Raw genomic sequence first — 21,965 nt, forward strand, 5'->3', positions numbered from 1 at the left:
TAAATCATTACATAAATACATTAATTGAAAAGTGCCAAAAACTATTCCAAACACACGTTCCCAGCACCTAATGGTGCACGATTGTGAATTTATTCGAGTCACACGCTGTCTAATGGAGCTTCACACTTTGCTCTTTCCAAGTATTCTGTTTGAGTTATATGGTAGATCAAATCATAAATATCAATGAATTATATAGTGCAATTAAAGCCGGCCCTAATGGTCAGCAGCTGCTCAAAACTAATGTCCACTTGTGTATCTGAGGTGTGGTGAGTGGGTGAGTGGGTGTGTGGGTGTGTTGTGTGTGTCAGGCTCGGTCTCCTGGTGTGGCGTTTTGTTCTCGGTAGTGTACTGGAGGTCAATAGCAGCTCATTAGTGGAGTGAGAGCTCATAGATCCAACAGCTTCGAGCACTGTTTTCAGTTCGTTCGCACACACCACACACTCACACACACACATATATATACACATACCGGTCACTGATCTGGCTGACCGACATTCATCACACACACCTGTGGCGCAATAATGTGTAACCCAAAACAGACTTTCCACTTCTTTGTAAGTCAACACTCAGTTTATGACACGGTTGGTCATAAGCGCAAACTTGGACACTCTAGTCCCTAGTCTGGTCATCGGATTGCTATACACAATGTGTCACCTTACTGTACGTCAGAGATATCTTTTGGGTGGGTGCTCACACACAGAATCTCCATACCCCCCCCCCCCCCCCAACTCTTACTTTCTAGTGGGGGAGGGTGCCTTCCTGTCAGCTCTATTACCCTCTACATGTGGGGTCAATATGTGCAATGCAAAGTGTGTGTGTGTGTGTGTGTGTGTGTGTGTGTTTGAGTGAGGGCTGTCTCTTTTTTTTGTCTCCACCCAGTCTTAGGGTGGATTCCATACCCACCCCTTATCCTGCACTCCTTTCTCCACCCCTTAGACCCCCGCCCCTTACCCCCCTTTGTCTTGTCTGTTTAAAAAGAAGGGGGATAGTTCACATTGTTCAAATTGAACATCTACAGGTCATCCATCCCCTCCAAAGACAGAGAGAGAGAGAGAGAGAGAGAGAGAGACAGAGAGAGAGAGAGAGAGAGAGAGCACAAGTCACGTACAGACATCGTTGCAAGACTGTATCTGGATTTCCTCTGTGCCTTGATTCTCAAGATCTAAAATTGGTGCTTGAGGAAAGAAGAGAAGAGGAGCGCGCTGTTATCTATCAAAGAAGTCGCATCAACATGAGATTCTTCCATCCGCTCTTCATCCTCTTGCTCCTACTCACGGTGCTGATGCTCGTCTGCGCACAGAAACCAGGTATGAACCTCATGCACGTGTGTAAACTTTACAACAACAACAACAACAACAAAATGCATTCAAAGTCTGTGTATATAAAGGAGAAACAATGGATAGTTTTACGCACTTTCTGGGAGAGAACAATGATGCCGCGTGCGTAAAATGAACCAGCATGGTCTTTATAAAACTACATCAGGCCACTTTTAATCTTTTTATTATTATTATTATTATTATTATTATTATTACTAAATATATGTAGCCTACTGTTAATGTTAACATTTGGAGGAAAGAATACGATAGTTGACAAAACTTCATTCAGCTCTTAAATCCGGGCGAACTTGAATGAACACCATTCAACTGCTGGAGTGCATCCGTGCGCTTTTTTGTTTGTTTGTTTGTTTGTTTTTGGAAAGAAATGACCAAATCGGAAAGCCAGGCATTAACAAGAAGCGGTTTGCTGATTCATAGCAGATTACCAGAAACAAAATGAATCCTGAGATTCCAGGGAAAATCGCTTGCTTTAGGATTTACGCACATCCAAGCCATTACGCATTCCGTTAATATGTCTTCGGGGAGAGAAGCTATGGATCACACACACACACACACACACACACACACACACACACACACACACGCTATATTACTCAACAATAAAGGTCATGTTTTCACAATTTCTACATCTCATATTGGTGTAAATATTGTGATAATAGTATCCTATCTCTATAATCACTATAGGTGGCGTGCTATTCATGGGCACTAATTAGTGCACTAGTATGCGGTTTGGAAAGCAGCCAGAGCCAGGGATCAGTGACTTTGGTTTGGGGTCACTGACTTTTAGTGCCTTTCTTAAGTGCCTTTTTAGCGCCTCCGGATTCCAAGAGGAAACCAGAGAACACAAAAAGGGAGAGTTTTTATTATTAGGATGATTATTATTATTATTTTAACATTTAAGTTCTTTCTTTAATCAGAACTTGTCAGAAAAGTCCCAAATATCTTTTTTTTTTTTTTTTTTTGCTTAGAATTATCCGCCCCCCCTACAGTGTTAAGCCACATTCTAGGTATTTTACAGCTGGCCGGGGGTGTAAAAGCATGCATATGAGGATTAATTCAGTGTAACCCATAAATTCCAATGCCAGCGGCGGTTACGCGCAATTAAGCTCGTGGCCGCGGGCGCTCGAGCTCCGGTGCCCTATTGTTAATCATGCCGTTGAACACGAACACAATAGAGCGAGAGATATTAGCATACGGCCACCACAGAGTGAAACGAGAAATAATAATGATAATAATAATAAAAAGAGAATGGTGTGGGATGAAGGTGGGAGTATATAGGCTACCTTTGCTTGTTAACAAATCGACGCTTGATTGATATATTGATCTAATAGACTGTGTGAAGTCGTTGTATTTTCAGCCCCCCTGAAAGAATTTAGCATGAATTCTCACAGAATAAGCTAATTAACTTTTCTAAAAGTTTTACGCGCGAATATGTGGATATATTATCTCCATGTGAAATAAGAAATGCAATCATTTTACGGAATGAAGTTATTAAAACCTCGTTTTTAATTTTTAAAAAATTTTTTTATAAATGTGTCGTCGACGAACTTCCGGTTTCAAGCTACATGCTAAATCTGAACTACACTGTGTTTACGTACTGTTACATCAATCATGTAAATCAAGTGCTTCTCACATTGCCAAATCTGAAATACAGTGTGTTTATGTTCTGTTACAATCAGTCATGTGCTTTTCTTCTCACTTGTGTTTTAGATTTTCTGAATTTGCGGCGTAAATACAGGAGACATCACTGTCCACACAAGCGCTGCCTGCCTTTACACTCCAGAGTCCCTTTTCCCTGAGGTAAATTCACAAACTCACCTTTTTCCTTACATTATACCCGTGCCCATTTATGCTCAATGAACTGTAGGGTTGAACCTCCTGTCTAGCCAAGCTTTAAATAGCACAAGTAGACAGGTATGAATGGTTGGCATTCTTTTACTTCTGAAACTACCAACAAATATACTTGCTACATACTTTAAATAACTGGACAGAGTCCACAGCAACGCACCAAATCCTGCTCTCTAACTGTAAGACTTCACCATTCCAGTGTGTGTGTGTGTGTGTGTGTGTGTGTGTGTGTTTGCTCCAAGGAGGACAAACCGGATTAATTAACAGAACTGTAATTAAGCTTGACATACTAAAGGTTTAGTAAGATTTCTCTTTCCCTCTTTTTCACTCTTTCACAAACACGCACACACACACACAGTGTGTAAACAGTTCTGAACTAAATGACGGTGTAATTGTAGCATCCCTCAAGGTTTTAGACTTTCTCTTAGACTGGGAGAAGTAAACAAAGCACACACTCGCAAAGATCACAAAAGAGCCGGTTAACTCAAATACACCAGCGAAACAGAAACACACACACACACACACACACACACATTGCCCTACCCCCGTATCTACCTGCCACACACATAGTAAAGCACGGGTGGCATTCACTAAATCAACCAAACCCATTTTTACCACAATGACCCCATGTGTATAGAGACTAACACTTATTTATTCTAGGAAATGTCTCGTGCAAAATCTAGTGCGACATTATGGCTGGTCTAAACCATACGGTTTGAATCTCGTCGTGTCTCCGAGCAGAGAGTTCTCCGGTCTACAGACTAGTCGAACTTCAGATTTAAGGGATTTATACATACTTGACAAGTCTTTAAAACTTTTTTGAAGAATGATAAAAATGTCTGAGTCTCACCTATTTAAATGAGAATTGAATTAGAGATATTAAAGGTACACGAAAGGTTCCTGCTCAGGCCTGGAAAGCGTAGAGAAGTGTGGAATTTTGGAGGGAAGACTCTCGTTTCCGGACAAGTTCAAAATGTAGAACTTCAGAAAACGTTATGGAAAAACCTATGGATATTTGACACACCAAGACTCCAAATCCATTGTTGATAGGCATTTCCTCATTCTCCGCACTAATGCAGACTCGATAGTGCTTTCCTTTTTTTTGTTTTTTTTACTATTACAGTTAACTAATCCATAAGTATTAAGGGTAAGTCTGCTAAAATGTTGCACAATAATCCATAGTCATGTCTGTGTATACATTTATCTGTATGCTGGAAAACACTTAACACTACAGTACTACGTGTTACTTCCTGCTGAACCATTAATCAGCACTAAGTTACTTAACCAGCAATAGGTCACTAACATACAACTTACAAGCTAAATTCAAAAACACTACTTAGTGTTCCTTTAAGGACGCGTGTGTCGGCTGGGTGTTAATGTCGAAACGTGTGTGCGCGAGAAGCGACACTGTATCTGTGAGAACACACACTCCGTGCATCAGCCTACCGGAGCCGCCTACTGTTTTCAGACACTTTGGAGGGGTCGTCACCTTTCACCCATCCTCTCTGACCCCCACACAATGAGCCAGAGTCGGTCCGGAGTTAACAAAACACACACGAAGAACAAATGCAAAGAGCACCCGGATAACAAAACGAATACATCTGATTTAAAACACTACACATTGAACTAATTATGTTCCTTTCTGTTCTTTTGAATTTTTTTTCAGGTTATCTGACGCTGTCCATAAAAGCGATGAAGGATGAATGTATGTTTTGTGTCAAAACATCTAAAGAGTGCTGGAGCAGACAAGTTGTACTTGAAGACAACCAAAGTCCAACTGCTTTTTCAGCAGAGCGAATGACACACAACTATGCAGTCAAGAAGTTCACACTCAGCTAGACGGCACCAAATATAAGGATCTCTTTGGGATCATGTGACAAAGTTATGAGATATTTGCGAGCCCATTCTTGTGTTGGCTCAAACGCTGTAGAAAAGGAAATGTATATGGAAATTGAGTTTCTTTATGTACAGTATATATGCGAGTGAGTGAGTGTGCGTGTGCAGGACAGCATTTAAATCTTTTCAGGCAATCACTGACTGGAACACAAGTAGTTTAACAATAACTCCAATCATGTCCAACCACTGAATATCTAAATCATTGTAAATAGCATGAAATGTGTTTATATGCAAGTTATATGCACTTCAAATGTTTTATTATTCTTATTAAATAAAATGTAGTTTCTTTTAAAAAAAAAACAAACCATTGTCTTGAGAATTTTCTCAACATAAACTGGAAAGGATAAAAAAAATAAAAAAAAGCCAGATCAGATGTTCAAAACCTGATATAAGATCATTAGAAAAGTGACCATTTTTCCCCTGACTCAAAATATAATGTACAACCCCAATTCCAAAAAAGTTGGGACGGTGTGTAAAATGTAAATAAAAACTGAATGCGATGATTTGCAAATCTTACAAACCCATATGCTATTCACAATAGAACATAGAAAACATATGAAATGTTTAAACTGAGGAAATGTAGCATTTTAAGGGGAAAAAAATAAATAAATAACGCAAGTTTGAATTTGATGGCCATGACACGTCTCAAAAAAGTTGGGACGGGGGCTGGAAAAGGCTGGAAAAGTAAGTGTTAGTAAAAAAGAAACAGCTGGAGGTTATTGACCTGGCAACAGGTCAGTAGCATGACCGGGTATAAAAAGAGTATCTTAGAGAGGCGGAGTCTTTCAGAAGTAAAACTGGGCAGAGGTACATCGATCTGTGAAAAACTTTCAACATTTGCAAATCATTGCATTATGTTTTTAATTTACATTTTACACAGCCTGCCAACTATTTTGGAATTGGTGTTGTATGATATTTAGCACTTTTTTGTTGTACCCAAATGTGTAAAATACAGGGCGGCATCTACGTCAGTAGAATACATTTGCAACCACAACCTGAAAGTAACTTTAGGACCAACGATTGCCTGTGCAAATTAATATGACCGAAGGGCAGGCGTTAAATTATCGGAATCCTGTTTCTAGAGACCATCAACCCACATCGTAATCCTGTTTTATAAATAAACAACTGCAATAAATACAAGTAGTTTCATTCAATACAAATTTTATTATTATGGAGAGAAAAAAAAAAACAGAACTTAAATAAAAAGAAAATATGTACAAAACACTTTGCATGAAATATTAGCCACAAAAACAAGAGTATCAATCCCAGTCAGACTTCAATGAAGTTATTAAAGAAAGAATTAAACTTATTCTTCAGTGCAATTCAGAATCAAAAATTCTCCACAGATCTCTCATTATATTAAATCCTATTCACCAAATTCTTCTCCTTCCTCAATCAACTTGTGTTTACAGCTGGTGGTTTGATCACTGAAAGGTTGTTTCCCCCCCTTCCTATTAATTCCATATGGTATCCTTTATCTTACAGGACCGGTTACCGGGGAGGCATGAAAACAATGTTAAGGAGAGGAGGCTCTTTTGCCGTTAAAACCTTTGTGATTAGTCGACCGCGGCCACTGCTGTCAGTCAGCAAGCGAACACACAGACAGACACGTGCGCTGAAACCCCAAGTCAAATACTGGAATCTTTTCTTCTTTCAGTTTCTGGTCTGTTGTGATAGGAGCGTGAGGATTCTTTTGCTCAGCAGCGTGTTGTGCTGCTTCAGATACTCGATCAGGTCAGCTTGTTTCTCCACCACATCTTCCAGATTGGAGCCATCTCTATTTTACAGAACACACAGCTTATAAGAATATTCAGCATACATTTCTGTATTCCCACACACACTAAACTTCAATGCAAAAAAAAAAAAGAAACAAGTAAAAGAAAGAAAGCATGACTGCAGGGCATCACTGACTCAGGTGTGTGTAAAATGGAAATGCAGTGTTTCTGTAAGGAAACAGTGTTTTATATGATCTGTTTACAAACCCTTCAGCATGACCAGAGGGTGCGCTTGGGTGTGTGTTTGTTGGTGTGTGTTGGGCTCCACCTATGATGCTAATGAGAGATATTTGCAAAAAGGAGGGGGGGGGGGGGGGGGGGGGGGGGGGTTTGCTAGATGAGAGATAAAGTTCTATCCCTCATTCTAAAGCACATTTGGTTACAGTCAAGAAGTCCAGCATAAATGAAGCTTAAATATTGGGTGCCGATGGCGTCTCAGATGAACGTCACACAAACGAGTACAATTCGGAAGATGACTTACATTTTACTACTTTTAAAAACGTAACTGTAGATCGATATGTACTAATCTGGATGACAACAGTTCTACAGATTTAACCGAATTAAATGAGTCATTTAAAAAGGACGTTGATTAGGTGTGCAAATTATTATAACCAAAGGGTAGCTATTAAATTAACAGAAGCGTGTTTCTGCCTTTTGAAGACAACCACGTTTACGTATTGTTCTGTGCCTACTTTGCATGTAATCATACATTTACACGATTCCTACTCTGGGAACTATTTGCATACTTTGTTCTTAATTCTCACGAGCTCGTTGCACTGATCTAATGGATCACCATATCGTGTGTGTGTTACAATGTGCGCGATCATTACCTGAAGCCCATCTCCGTGTGCGTGTCGCTGGCAGTGGCGGAGTAGGTGCAAGATCTCTCGTCTTCGGTGACATCTGGTCTCAAGCTTTCCCTGTTAAACCTTAACACGCGCACTGCAACACACAAACATAAAAATGATTAGGAGATCCCCATCATCAAGTATTCTTACTTTTCTCATTCTCTCTTTAGCCGACTTGAGAAGCTACAAAAGACTCGATACTCTATGAGGTATTTAGTAGTATAAATTACAGTTGCAAGTGTAAAGCATTTAACTGTAGTAAGTACAAACACCCATTGTGTTCGTGTGCATAGGACAAAGTTTGTGTGTTTAAATCTTGGCGTGAAGCACCAGGACACGTGCGGCTTTGTAGCAAAGAAAAAAAATTACAGAGATACCGTAAACCTCATCTGATGAGCATTAATTATCAGAGATTGTGTCTTTCTCTCGATCTCTCTCTCTCACACACAGTAAACTTCTTCACCTGGAGGAAATGGCCTGCAATGGCCCATCCACTACAGTGAACAGACATCACCTTCAACATACTTGATGTACTCTCTCTCTCTCTCACACAAACTTAATTTGTCGAAACATCTTAAAATACCTTTTTTTCCCCCATCGCAGCAGCATTCCGTCTCAGTAGTGAGCAGAACCGTGTCAGTTTAATGTGGAGAGGTTTATTAAGGGTAATTAGACACTTCTGTCACCACACATACACAAGAGCTGAGGAATGCTCTTTAAGAAAAACAAGACCGGCAGATGGAGCACTCTGTGGATGTGTCACATTCCTCATATCGCTGTTAAAGAGTGGTGCTTCCCTCGGTCAGAGATATAAACACGGTCATAATAACCCCAATCATGCACATATGTGCGCACACACACACACACACACACACACACACCTTTCTATAAACAGGTGAGTTTCCTGTTCACTTCAATATTGATTAGATAGCTTAGGTAGCACATAGATTATATAAAATTTCTTCGTAAAAAGTGAAAATAACTTGAAATGCTGTTTACTCTATTGATTTAATGTTGGATACGGCTGTCTCATCCTAAGACCTTAAAGTTGGAATATGAGTTACACCTACAATAATATTCCTACTGACTAGGAGTGGGCGATATGACAAAAAGAATCAGATCATGATTCTCGAAGGCATTTCTTTTTGCATTGAATTGAATTTCTACGAGACATGGCGGTATATAGGTTTGCTCACAAAACTGCCATCAATACAGTAATGTTACATATAAAAAATAAAAAGACTGTTATTTATAACAAAGAAATCATTTGTCTTAAACTTTGTAAGTTTTTGTTCATTCATTTTATTTTTTTGTTTTGTTTTAATTGTAAAAATGCCTGATGAGGTTGGAGAATACATGGTGAGGGATCTGAGACCGTTCCTCCATACAGGATCTCTCCAGGTCTTTCACATTTCGAGGTCCACGCTGGTGGACTCTCCTCTTCAGTTCACCCCACAGGTTTTCTGTGGGGTTCAGGTCAGGGGACTGGGATGGCCAGGGCAGGACCTTGATTTTGTGTTGATTTTGATGCATGTTTTGGATCATCGTCCTGCTGGAAGATCCAACCACGGCCCATTTGAAGCTTTCTGGCAGAGGCAGTCAGGTTTTCATTTAATATCTGTTGATATTTGATAGAGTCCATGATGCCATGTATCCTAACAAAATGTCCAGTTCCTCTGGCAGAAAAACAGCCCTAAAACATTAAAGATCCACCTCCATATTTAACCGTGGGCATGAGGTACTTTCCCATACGGCTACCTCTCTGTGTGACCAAAACCACCTCTGGGGTTTATTACCAAAAAGCTCTATGTTGGTTTCATCTGAGCCATAGAACCCGATCCCATTTGAAGTTCCAGTAGTGTCTGGCAAACTGAAGACGCTCGAGTTTATTTTTGGATGAGAGTAGAGGCGTTTTTCTTGAAACCCTTCCGAACAACTTATGGTGATGTAGGTGACTTCAGATTGTAGTTTTCGAGATTTTCTGAACCCAAGACGCAACTAACTTCTGCAATTCTCCAGCTGTGATCCTTGGGAGATTTTTTGGCCACTCGACCCGTCCTCTTCACAGTGCATTGAGACGATATAGACACACGTCCAATTCCAAGTTGATTCATAACATTTCCAGTTCACTGGAACTTCTAAATTTTTGCCCTGATGGTGGAAATGGGCATTTTCAATGCTTGTGCTTTGTTCTTATAGACACTTCCCATTTTATGAAGCTCAACAACCTTTTGCCGCACATCACAACTATATTCCTTGGTCTAACCCACTGACTAAGGGAATTTGGCCTGTGTGTTACCTCATATTTATATCCCTGTGAAACAGGAAGTTCTGATTGAACAATTTCCTAAATATCAGTGAGAATATACTTCAAATATATTTTTTTCATATGAATTCACAGGGGTTACACACATATTTAAAAAGTTGTTGTTGTTTTTTTAGAAACCTGTGTTGCGTTTGCAATTGTTCATCAATGAAAGCAGAATATTTTTGTGAATTTTTTTAAACAAAAATATCAAAAGGTTAAACAATATTCACAGCCTTCTTTGCTCATATTTACCAAGAGCGCCAATATTAGTGGAGGGCACTGTATTACAATATCGATATTATATCATCATATGGCCCAGCCCTACTACCGACAGCATTAACAACTGCTTTCAAGTAAACAAGTTCTCTCCTATTTTTCTTCTTCTTCTACTTAAAAACATTTTTTTTAAAAACATATTACCATACCAACGATATCTCAGAAAAGTGTATCGCGTAATCACTTATCACAATAGCGATACATCGCCCAGCCCTACTATTCTCCTTGCTGAATTAGAACATACTACAGATTTCATTTAGAGTTTCCATTTTTTCCCTCTCCCACCTGTCCATCTCACGCCCTTTCCGCTAGACTTGAACATAAAACGAGCTCGTGCTGCCTCTGTACCTGTTCAATCCAAAACCCAACAACAGGACTGCATCTTCCCTGTCAGACAATACGAATCCATCTCCCCTCCCTCGCTCCCTTTGAAGGGCCCTAAAGCGGCTTTGAAGTGCAGAGGTGGCATACGGCCCATGCAGAACGCTGTATTCATGTTCAAATGAAGAGGCAGAGAGAAAGAGAAACAGAGAGAAATGCAACATCAAAGCACCTGGAGCACGACTTTTGGCCTAACTGCACCTTCCTTTAAGAAGAGGCAGAGAGCGATGGATAGAGGGATATAAACAGATGCGGAGAGATGGGTACAGTAAATGGATAGGGACTGCTCATTAGCACAATAAACTGGAGCTGTCCCGAAATCATTTAGGTGATCGATCAGATTGCGCTCCTGTTGCAACCGAACACACTTTAATTTCACTCGTACTGTGTAGCAAGGAAAAACACAAACAGCTTAATCTGCAAACACACACACACACTTGGATAATCTGTCAGCAGGCTTCATTTAAACTGCACCAAACTTAACAGGGTGTGCCTCAACGCATGGTTGATCTCCAGTTCACTAATCATCCAAGGAATCCAAGTGCTGATATGAGAGAGTGTGTGTGCGTGAGAGAGGGTCAATAGTAAGACAATGCTATGGTTTATTAGGGTGGGGTAGCCTCAGGATGCATTGGGCAAAAAAAAAATAAATAAATGGATGTCACCATCTCAGATCCCACTCCTTTTATTCTTACCTTTGTTTCTCTTACATGCTTTACATACCTCACACAAGATGAAGCACAAAAAAAAACAACAAAAAAAAACAGAGAAGATGGCAATAAAAGGAAAAGGAGAGTAGGGAGAACGTCTGAGAGAGAGAGAGAGAGAGAGAGAGAGAGAGAGAGAGAGAGACCTCGCTGATTGTAATACAGCCTGGTGTGTGATCCTGAAGGGGATAAAAACAGTAGCCAAAGTATTGTAATGCAAGGCGTTTGCGGCAGGGGGGTGGTGTGTGTGTGTGTGTGTGTGTGTGTGAGAGAGTTTTATAATGTATATGCAAAGAAGACCTTTAATGCTATTCTTAGACTTACCCCAAGGTTTAGGGTCAATTCAATTTCAGGGTTTTTTTTTTTCTTCCCCTAAAGTATATACTCTGCAAAGCTGAAAGTACCTGCATACATCAGAAGACATATAACGGATGCAACTAGTTCCACGCAGATGATGCCGAGCAGCAGATACACGGAAAGATTCTTCACTTTGTTATCCAACATAGAGGAGAGCGCGATTACCATCAGCACTGCAGCGTTACCTGGAGAGCAAGAAAAGTGCATGTTTAGATTTCCAGCTAGTGGTCCATAGGAAGGGAAAAAATCTATAGCTACTGCAACAAACACATGAATTCGATACGAGATATTGACCACACTATCAATCACTTTGCTATGAATATCAAACACATTCGGAAATTAAATTTGTTAAAACACCTAGCTACTGGAAAAAAAAACACAACAAAACACACGTTTTTTCTTGTTTGGATAAACAACAATGGAGGTGTCGTTTTTGGCGCCCTCTGTTGCATGTGAGACAAACTGCATCTGCAATGAAAACGGGTTTTAATTCTCTTTTCCATGAGATTCAGCCCTCTCTTTGCTGAAATTATGTCTGCCTTAGAAGTTGTCTTCCTTTCCAGGTGTTGAAGTTCATTGGCCAGAAATATAAAAACAGAATCGTAAAGAGGTTTTCATTAAGCTTTCTTTAAAAATGTTACACCCGATTATATGTCTGAGGGGGAAAACATACACATTGCAAATGAGAATGCTATTGGATTCATCTTCAGTAGTCGTTTGTTCCTTGAAATCGATCTGGATTCCAACCTGAGAATATTGTGATGCATTAGGAGGTGCCAGTTCATCCCAGAGCAACGCTCATTCACACCTATGGGCAATTTAGAGTCACCAATTCACCCATTTCTGGGAGGAGATCCACCTGGACACTGGTGAGAGCATGCAAAACTCCAGATAGACAGTAACCTGAGCTTGGGATTGAACAAGAGACCCTGGAGCTGTGAGAGGGTTGTGTTATGGGGGAGATTGTGTTCTCAAGCAGAGAAGGGAAGGTGCTGAGTATGTGTGTATATATACCTGCTGAGTGTACGAGTAATGGCAGGTGCTTGAGCTTCGCGGTTTTTCTGTAAAACTGCAGGTATCCTCTCTGCCTCACTGCGCTGTGGTGATACTGCACACATCTCTCAAAGAAAAAGACCAGTATCCATAGGCCCACCTTCAAGAGCAACACCAGGGTCCTCGACTCCACCCCGCTTAATGCGGCTGTGCACTCCGCAGAGTGAGCGTCGGTTAACCAACACACCGCAGCCAGGGCCGTGCACACGCTCACATACGCCACCTAGGGGCCAGGTGAAATAGGAAACAACAATAACACATGCAAATATCTTTTACGGTGGCTTATATTGCTTTTCACTCAACTGCAAGTCTTCTTTAAATCACACAGTTTGAGTATTTGGTTTGTTCGCAGTACTACCGAGTACCAGTGCTTACACAGGCCATTGTTTCTCCTGGACATTTTGCTTTATGGGGTGACCATGCAAGAACATTTTCACTTCAGGAAAGCCTATTTGACCACGTAAAAGGTTTTCCAGGCCACCATACATGTGTTAGAGTGGGACAAATCAGCAGTCACCTGCTAAGTGTGCATTCTCATACTGATTTTCATACTCACATGTAACACGGTCAGTAAAACGGCTCCCCACGTAGTGGGTAGTTTCTGAAACTCTTTCTTGATGGTCGACTCCAAAGCGTTCCTGGATATGAGCGGCCCATCAATCAAAGGGTCGTCCTCGATGCTTTGGGTGAGATCTGTGTTTCGTTTATTCTGTGCACAGACAGAAAATAGTGTATTCACATGACATGCTGAATAAGAGGTCAGTTACAAGGCTGTGCTCTCTCTCACACATACATACATATAAACTCTTTGAAGTCCAAAAGGGCCAAATAAAATGTGTATTACTGCACCATGACAGTGACATGATTGATTGTTCTTTTCATGTAGAGCATTTAAGTGGTCAAAAACGACCTCGAGAACTGTCCTATTGTCTGAGCTTACTTGGACTAGGTGATGGGCGATTCGCGAACGAGTCTAATGTGAGTCGATTCGCCGTTCGAACGAATCGATTCGTAAAATAAATTGCACGTATTAAGAGCTAGAAATGTTGTCATATAATCAAAGTAACTACATAAAACCTCACTGCAGGGCTAGGTTAAAAATAGGCAGGATAGACTAAATAATTGCAAAGTTTCTTCATCTCTGAGCAGTTAACCGGAAGAATCAGAAACGGAATTTGATTCTCTTTGACGCGTCAAAGAATCAAAGAATCGAATCAGCTAAGTGAATATCATCAAAAAAATTTTAATTGTAACGATTCGATTAAAAAAAACAAACAAACTTATTTTTCTTTTTATTTACACAGAAATTAAAAACTCGTTGCCTTTTCCAGTTGCGGAAAATAGTTTTGTTTTGAATTATCATGGGAAAGAATAAAATCTTACAGCTAAATTATAATTAAATATGAGACAACCGCGTCTACATATTAAATAGTTAAAAACAGCTCATAATAGCACAGCTTTGCCTCTGCAAACATCTGGGGAAAAAATTAATAAGCAAATATAAAATAAACACAAATATCTATTTTACAGCCAGATAATGGTCGACAACAACAAACTCAACTATCACGTGCAAACATGTCCTAGCGGTGTAACGAAGAAATATTTAGCCTTAAATAAAAACGATTAAAAAATAAATAAATAAAACATTTCTACGCACCGTATTTACCAGGAGTCGCTTTGAGTCCATACTTTTGTCACCAAACCCTTACGAAGTCAAAAACAAGATAAAGCAAACAAAAAATCCTCGTTACATGACCAATATTTATGGCAATTGACTTTATATATTTCAAATTTTATTTCCGGATTACGACACTTCAAAATAAAAGTCTTCGGTTGAATCCCAATAAAAGATTCCTGTCCTCAAACGTAACATATAGTGCTCCATATCTGCTCGTGGTTATTATTATTAAACATGTTATTTATGAATGGTACTTGCGTAGGGAAGGTAGAATCATTTGAAAACTGACCGCTTTGGAATGCTATTCTGGCGGTCACCGCAGAGCGTCGCTGTTGAGGCCCGGATACATTTCTAAAATAGCAGCAACAATGGCGGCCACCTGTACGTGGAAACCATGTGAAGATACCGGGGAAGAAAAAGCCATTATTGGTAAAGTTAACCCCGCAAATCATGCAAACTGTCTGACCGGGTAGAGGCTTTGTGTTTGGGTTAAATGTAGAATAAAATGTTTAGGGGATTATTCCTTTTTTGATACCCACGTGGGTTGGATCCGTCTGGAACTACACAGTACTCATTATATAGTAGTGTTTGTTATGAAGCTGATTAGATATACTGTTTGTATTAATTAGATTTTTTTTTATCAATTATAACGAATTTGTTCGTTTTAGAGAAAAGGTAACAAACTTCACCTCATCGGAAACGCATAAATAATTCTATATTGAAGTATTTCTGTTGTTTTTAGTGATTGTGGTGTTAATTTGTTGTGCCATTATTTGTGTTCTTCCTGTGAGACGGTTGTGTGCCGTTCTGACGTCACAGGGCGACATTACTAAATGGTCTGCACTGACATTACTAGCATTTACAATGGCGTTTAATAAGAGAGAAACAAGCTAATTGTTTACTTCTGATGCTGTTGGCAGCCATGTTGGTGTGACGTCACTCGGTAAACCGGAAAAGAACTCATAGTTTAGAGTTTACTTTCATTATTATTATTTTAACAAAAAAATTCTGGTTTTAGGTTAGGAATCTCAAGAAACCGGAATATTCCATAGTGAAAATAGAGCACCGTGTCGCTGAATGAAGTTTAAACTGCAAATGTTTACGCAAAAATGGCATTACAAAAGAGCTGAAAAAGACACCCTATATATATATATATATATATATATATATATATATATATATATATATATATATATTTATATATTTTTTACTTTGCAGTAAAATTTTCCAACGGACAGATGAAAAGCACCGATCAGCTGAACTTCAAGCTTTTCAAACACCGTGATGGGACCAACCCGAGAAAGAAAAACCAGCGCATGGTGGTAATGATACCTCCTGATAAATATTAACCCTATATACCTTAGTGAAAATTGGAGTGAGTGAATGTATGTGAGGAAGCTTGTGTGTGTTCCAGGTTGCAGAATCGGACCGGATGTCGTATGTCGGGAGCAACTTCGGCCCAGGCTCGTTACAGTGCAACAACATTTGCAAGTACGTTTGGGTATGTTCTATGAGGGGCAACTCGGGTCGGGTCTGTGTTCTGTTGTTACTGTCAGTATTCTCTCAGTGTGTTTTGGTTTTGGACTTTTGGCATGAAGTTACTCTGATTCTTCACAGTTATTTCGTGGGTGTCTTGGACAAAGAGACCATGCAGATGAAGGTGCAACGTGCTCAGCTTTTCAACCTTCAGCCCATCATACCAGGTACGCGCACGTAAACACCACAGACTTTCCATCAAATCTGTCCCAAAAACTCACTTCAACACACGTTGTACACCTATCCATAGAGTCAAATGTTTCTGTTTTAGTGCCTTTTTAATTGCTGTGCAGGTGAATTATACAGAAAAGACCAGGTGTAAAGGGCATATAAGATGCAGCATAAGCATATGCTAGATATTTATTGTCAAATGGATTTTGGTGGGGGGAAAAAAAAAACAGAAGGAAATTTGGTATTTTGTGCGATTGTTCTAGGAGAAACAACAGCAAATGCCGAGGAAAATGAGAGCAAAACCTACAGAGAGAAGGTAAGGTATTGTGCGCATACTTACAGCGATCATATTCAGGTTTCAGCTTCAACACGCGCACAGTCTCTGTGTAATGAAGCTGCAAATTGGATGTGTGAGAACCGAGCGACAAAACAACAATTATTTTAACATAGTTTTTTTTTGTTTTGTTTTTTTTACGAGAATATCAAATTTTCCATTCAAAGAGAGATTTCTGGATTTAAAGAGAAGGAAATTAGTAAATGAATCACATGAAAATGAATAACTTGAAAATGAATCATATGTAAATGAATCACATGAAAATGATTCACATGTAAATGAATCACATGAAAATGAATAAATAAATTAAAGACCAAGAGATTTCATGTTGCGTTTGTTAAAACTAACCAAATAATAGTCTTCCTTCTCCGATTTTGACCTAAGGTGTGTGCAAACGTTTGCTCTCAAACATGTATATACGTAGCTGGAATTCCCAAAACAAAAAACCGTGACTTTGACGTGTGTTTACAGTTGGACTCTCTCATCGAGGCGTTCGGCACGACGAAGCAGAAGCGCGCTCTGAGTTCTAGACGGCTGAACGAGGTCGGCAGCGACACGCTGCAGAAAGCCGTGGCTCACGCTGCCAGCAACATCATAGACCAGAAAGGACTGGAAGGTAAAAACCTGCGCGCGTGTCAGTGGTGTCGCAACTCATTGGTGAACGTTTTTGTCTGTGACGTCGGCTCCGTGACCTCGAATCGCAGGTTTATATTTTATATGTTATAGGTTTATATTACGGACGCTTCACATCATCGAAGCGTAATAATAAATGCGACCGATTATCTATCTACTGAGATGTTTATTTAGCAATTTTGTAACAGTTAAGGGGTGAAGCAGCGAATTCAAGCTTCCTGCCATGGAAGAGTTTCAAACGCTTTTGAAATGACATGAGAGATAACCGGGAATGGAGGAAATAGTATGACTTTTTGTCCTTTCAGTCTTAAAAGCGCAATCGTTGCTATTGTCTAAGAGTAATAAAACCCTTCTAGCCATGCTGTTAATGGAAAATAATCAACTTCCCGGTGGTAACAGTAACTCCTGTTGTTGATCATTTTACCATAACATCTTATTTTACTGTAATCTAATTTAATCTCTCTCTCTCTCAGTATTACAGCAAGAAGTGGCAGATTCACAGGCTCTAACTGAATCCAGTCTCTTCCTCCCGCCCTGTAACAAGAACGCAGATAAACGTGAGGACGTTTACCCCTTCGATGACCGTATCCTTTTTTTTTTCTTTTCAAGCTAAAGAAAGAACGAAGACACGTACACCGTACAAAACTGCAGCTCCAGTGAGCGCCAGTCTACCGTGGTATGCTCCGCTGACCTTGTTTTGGCGATTTCATGCACGTCAACGTTAAACACACAGACGCGCTCTTAAAACCTTCTGCTGTCGTCGTCGTGATCGTTGTCATGAGCTGCGTCTCCAATCGGGAACCCCAATTTGACATTCAGGAAAAACAAACTAGAACCTGTCGTTTGGGAACCTCTGTGCTATTCCAGTTGTTATTACTGAAAATGACCCGTGTTCGAAGTACATTCCTGAACGTCACCTTAGTGCTCTCTCCGGCCGAGTTTAACTCCCTCAAGGAGCTTGGTGAGAAAATGGCGGGACTTACTTCTGAAGACCAGCTGACCAAAGATGGCTTCTTGTAAGACGACACTCATGAACATTTTGGCTCAAGTGGTAGTCATGTTAAATGTTTGGTAGTGATTATGCATCTAATAATAATAATCATCATCACAATAGCTTTAATTTGTATAGTCTCTTTCTGTCTCAGAAAGGTGAAATATTTGCTGGATCATACAATTGTAGTCTTTTAGCTTTGGTCGCTAACCTTTTTCCCGTCGGTTTTGCAGTCCCGAGACCGCGAAGGAGATTTTGAAATGCCTTCACCAAGAGGGTGAAGACCGAGACAGACAAGCACGCTGTGCCTGGTACCTGTGCTTCCTCATCAGACTTGCACAAATGAAAAAACTGGACCGCAAACGTGAGCACTGGCAGTAAATCTCATCCACACCCAAGATTTTTTCAGTCTTATGCGAAGCGGTTTTATTTAATATGTTTCTGTTCTCGTTTTCTGGAAGTTGGTGAGAACGAATGTCCACAAGTCCTCTTCAGGAAAGTGCAGAAGACCTTCACAGTGGAGAGTTTTGATAAAGGAAGGTTTGTGCGACTTCAGCGTTTTCTAAAAAAGCAGCAAACAATGACTACGTTTACATGGACAGCAGTAATCTAATTATTGACCTTAATCCGAGTAAGATAATAATGTGATTAAGGTGTTTACACGATTCGCTTTTAGAATACTCCAGTCATGTTCCCGTTCTACATGTTTTAGAACATGATTAGATTAACAGCAGCGTCATTACGTCACCGCGTCACGCCGTCCGACGTCCCTCCAGAATTTCACGTATCAACATACAGTTCGTCTTCGTTATGGTACCGTATACAGTTTCGGGTGTTTTTATTTTTATTTTTTTTACGAACGCTTTAAGTGTAGTTAATTATTTGTCACGCTATACGTGCTAATAGACAACTGCTTGAAGTGGTGGGCTGCGTCCCAAACCGCGTACTTACCGTCTATATAGCAGCCGAGATACATGTATTTTTCCCCACTACAGGCCTATAGTAGGCAAGTATGCGGTTTGGGACGCAGCCGAACTCTCTTGTTCGCCGTAAACCATAAAACTGCCGTGTGTGATCGTGTCCTGTCACAACATGTGGTGAAAACTCTCACATGTCGTTCATAATGTGATTAAGGTGTTTACATGTCTGTAATACACGTCCATAATGCCACTAAAACAGGAGTACTCCACCTGTCTTAATTCCATTAGAGCTTAATTCAAGTATGACCTTAATTAGATTAAGGTAAGTAAAAATTGCTGTTTACATGGTAGTTTCTTAATCAAAGTATGATCTTAATTGGGTTAAGAGTGGATTATTGTTGTCCATGTAAACGCACTGAATGTTTGTTGTTGTTTTGGATTTTTTTTTTTTATTCAAGATTTTTTGGTAGGTTTGTAGGTTATATGTGAGGGTTTTAAAATGCTAACAATAATAGGAAAACCAGTTAGGGTATTAGTTTGACGATCTGGTAGAAATTTCTATGAATGGCCCATCCATAAAGCTTTTAGGGTTCTATGTGGGATCCTACAAAAGGCATTCCCTATGACAGAGCGGTCTAAATAGAACCCTTTTAGGAAATAAGAACCCTTAACTATCCAAAGAACCCTTCACCAACTCAGTGTACTGGTATGATGGATACTAAAGCAACATTATTATTATTATTATTATTATTATTATTACAAATTGTAAAATATTAGGTCCATGTAAATAATGGTAGTGATATTAAGTCGAGCAGTAGAATAAACTCAATTTTTGAGTAGTGTGAAGCAGAAACATTGAACTTCAGATTGTGTAACTAATAGGTGCATAGACACAAACACAACTACTATAAGGTATTAGTGTAGTTTATAAAAATTCTCCCAATATATTGTAACTTACAGAATATTATATGCACAGTTCTAAGGGATTATGAACGATGAATGCTTATTCATGCGTATATAATGCATAGAAAAATTTCTTTCAAATGCACTGGCTGTACAAATGATTTCTGGAGATTATTCATATGACACTCAATTTTTGTTGTTGTTGTTTTTCTCTCCATTTTTCTGGCTTTCTCCCTCCCAGACTGAAGAATATAGTGACCACCTCTTCAGTCATTAAGATCGCATCCCACTGTCTTGCTTTGCTGCTTCATATCGGAGACCTGAAAGTAGACCTCACACTCTTACACAGAGACCTGTCCATCACCGAAACCAAGTCAGTCTCACACACCGCTAACCAAATATTTCTCTTTTTCTATCTGCTTGTTATTGTGATGTACAATAGTCATAGATTGAACAGGAATGTCATTTATTTACACCACAGCACTGTTGAATTCTCAGTTCTGACTGATTTTAATTTTCTATATTGGAGTTCCTGCAGCTGTGAGGGAAATCGCAGGATTCTATTAATGCTCTCATTCTAATGTTAGCATTTCTCTAGTAACAACTTACGCAGGGACTTACAGTGTATCCTATACGTGCCACATAAACATGAGTCATTGCTGATATGTTGATGCTTTCAGTAAGGAAATGTTTATTTCGAATTTTTGGAAGGAGTCTCCAGTGTCACCGCTTTGTAACAATCAGAGGTATTCAGTTTTCCAATGTGGCAAAGGTTTCTTAACGTGACAAGGTTCAAGAGAAATAAAAGGGAGGTTAGTAAGGGAACGTCTGTGTATAGCTGTTATAACATATGCGATAACATGAAATAATTAGTTATGAGGACATTTCCCAACATTATATGTAACTGTATATTGGGGACCGTTTGGTAAAAAGTTCTGAAATTTGGTACACTGATTGGGGAGGGTCTAAGGAATATTCTGACCAAATTTGGGTCAAGTGCTGCCAATGCTCTAGCGCCACCATTGGATTAGATTTTTCGCCATCTTGGATTTTGTCAAAAAGTGTTTTTATTTTTTGCTATTCATCCTACAAACGTTGTCCAATCATCACCAAATTTGGCACACATCATCTTCAGAGTAAGTCTCATAAAAGTTATCAAAAGAATTTTGAATACTCCAAACAGTTTATGTGTAATGGGCCAACAAATCTGACAGCCACCAATTAAAGTGCCTCTGATGCTGTTACATCTATATTTTCTGAAGGACAGGTCTGTCCAGTATGTTTTGTTTCATTTTTTTCCAAAACAAGGCGTCTGTAATAAGTCTAAGCAGATGATTTATTTGTTTTTAGGATGCTGGAGGTGGCAAAGGCCATGGGGCTCACGCTTTCCCGCCAGTCCTTCCACAGCTTGGAGGAGGCAGGGCTACAGGATGACCACAAGATGGCCTCACTGGTGCTCCCACTCGTACGCTACGAACGACGCATGGAGAGCCGAAAACGCAAGAAAATGAAATGAGTGGAATCAATGAATTATACATTTTATATATGTCAGTTGATGGTTAGTCAAATGTAGCCCAAATTCAGTTCTTACTGTTAAGAGAAAAAGAGTGAAATAAACTTCCCATAAGGATGCCAGTGTGGCAGTTAACAGAAAATCAAGTTTAAACATTCTTACTTTGAAAGTGTATGTATGTCTATTAGCATGCTACATATGATATGCCAAATATAATCACACATTTCCCTCAAAAGACGTGCTCCGATAACTCCATACACACTTCCATTAAATGTCTGGAAGACTTCAGGTGGGGAGAAACATGAGTGAGTGACTTCTTTTTGTTTGTTTGTTTGTTTGTTTGTTTGTTTGTTTGTTTGGTAATGAGCTTGAACCTGTCCATGTTGTGAATAAAAATCAAGAGTCATTTTCTTGTAATTCTTCATATTTCTTGTGCGCACCACACAAAAAGACAGAAAGGAGGTCGATCCACCCTCGGCTCATTAGAACAAGACCCAGAT

General features: G+C 39.6%; 3 protein-coding genes and 1 long non-coding RNA gene across 5 annotated transcripts; 2 read left to right on the plus strand and 2 right to left on the minus strand.

Annotated features, from left to right (window-relative positions):
- The first annotated feature begins 866 nt into the window (after window positions 1-866).
- apela (apelin receptor early endogenous ligand) lies at window positions 867-5,362 on the plus strand. Its single transcript, XM_017461620.3, has 3 exons — window positions 867-1,307; window positions 3,048-3,137; window positions 4,852-5,362. The coding sequence occupies exons 1-2, from the start codon at window positions 1,232-1,234 to the stop codon at window positions 3,134-3,136; spliced, it is 165 nt and encodes a 54-aa protein (XP_017317109.1). The 5' UTR covers window positions 867-1,231; the 3' UTR covers window position 3,137; window positions 4,852-5,362.
- On the minus strand, window positions 1,147-2,173 carry LOC124626585 (uncharacterized). The gene is made up of 2 exons (XR_006981462.2): window positions 1,763-2,173; window positions 1,147-1,290 (listed from the first exon to the last, which is right to left on the minus strand). It is a non-coding gene; the product is annotated as an uncharacterized LOC124626585 (long non-coding RNA).
- An 866-nt stretch (window positions 5,363-6,228) lies between the features above and the next one.
- Window positions 6,229-14,484, minus strand: tmem192 (transmembrane protein 192). The gene is given in 6 exon segments (NM_001201077.1): window positions 6,229-6,858; window positions 7,687-7,798; window positions 11,781-11,918; window positions 12,748-13,009; window positions 13,343-13,495; window positions 14,444-14,484. Coding segments are annotated over 6 exon segments (819 nt in total). The 5' UTR covers window positions 14,474-14,484; the 3' UTR covers window positions 6,229-6,734.
- Window positions 14,485-14,783: 299 nt separating this feature from the next.
- polr1e (RNA polymerase I subunit E) lies at window positions 14,784-21,882 on the plus strand. 2 transcript variants are annotated; one of them, XM_017461618.3, is made up of 12 exons: window positions 14,784-14,893; window positions 15,683-15,786; window positions 15,879-15,955; window positions 16,082-16,167; window positions 16,435-16,487; window positions 16,977-17,121; window positions 17,612-17,722; window positions 18,061-18,154; window positions 18,363-18,493; window positions 18,591-18,669; window positions 20,194-20,325; window positions 21,303-21,882. In XM_017461618.3, exons 1-12 carry the CDS (start codon window positions 14,833-14,835, stop codon window positions 21,466-21,468), a joined length of 1,239 nt encoding a protein of 412 aa, XP_017317107.1. In that variant the 5' UTR covers window positions 14,784-14,832; the 3' UTR covers window positions 21,469-21,882. The 2 variants fall into 2 exon arrangements, with proteins under 2 accessions (XP_017317107.1, XP_053533508.1); XM_053677533.1 differs by having other exon boundaries at window positions 14,796-14,893; window positions 15,879-15,965.
- Window positions 21,883-21,965: the final 83 nt, after the last annotated feature.

The sequence above is a fragment of the Ictalurus punctatus genome, chromosome 29 (genome assembly GCF_001660625.3).
Source record: "Ictalurus punctatus breed USDA103 chromosome 29, Coco_2.0, whole genome shotgun sequence".
In the NCBI taxonomy this organism is placed as follows: domain Eukaryota; kingdom Metazoa; phylum Chordata; class Actinopteri; order Siluriformes; family Ictaluridae; genus Ictalurus; species Ictalurus punctatus.

Excerpts from the sequence above, each read along its gene's own strand:
- polr1e (XM_017461618.3), top strand. The coding sequence starts at position 14,833 with ATGGCGGCCACCTGTACGTGGAAACCATGTGAAGATACCGGGGAAGAA. Across the intron at positions 15,787-15,878 it reads AGAAAAACCAGCGCATGGTG|GTTGCAGAATCGGACCGGAT; the intron begins GTAATGATACCT and ends TGTGTGTTCCAG. Across the intron at positions 17,122-17,611 it reads AGACCAGAAAGGACTGGAAG|TATTACAGCAAGAAGTGGCA; the intron begins GTAAAAACCTGC and ends TCTCTCTCTCAG.
- apela (XM_017461620.3), top strand. The coding sequence starts at position 1,232 with ATGAGATTCTTCCATCCGCTCTTCATCCTCTTGCTCCTACTCACGGTG. Across the intron at positions 1,308-3,047 it reads CGTCTGCGCACAGAAACCAG|ATTTTCTGAATTTGCGGCGT; the intron begins GTATGAACCTCA and ends CTTGTGTTTTAG.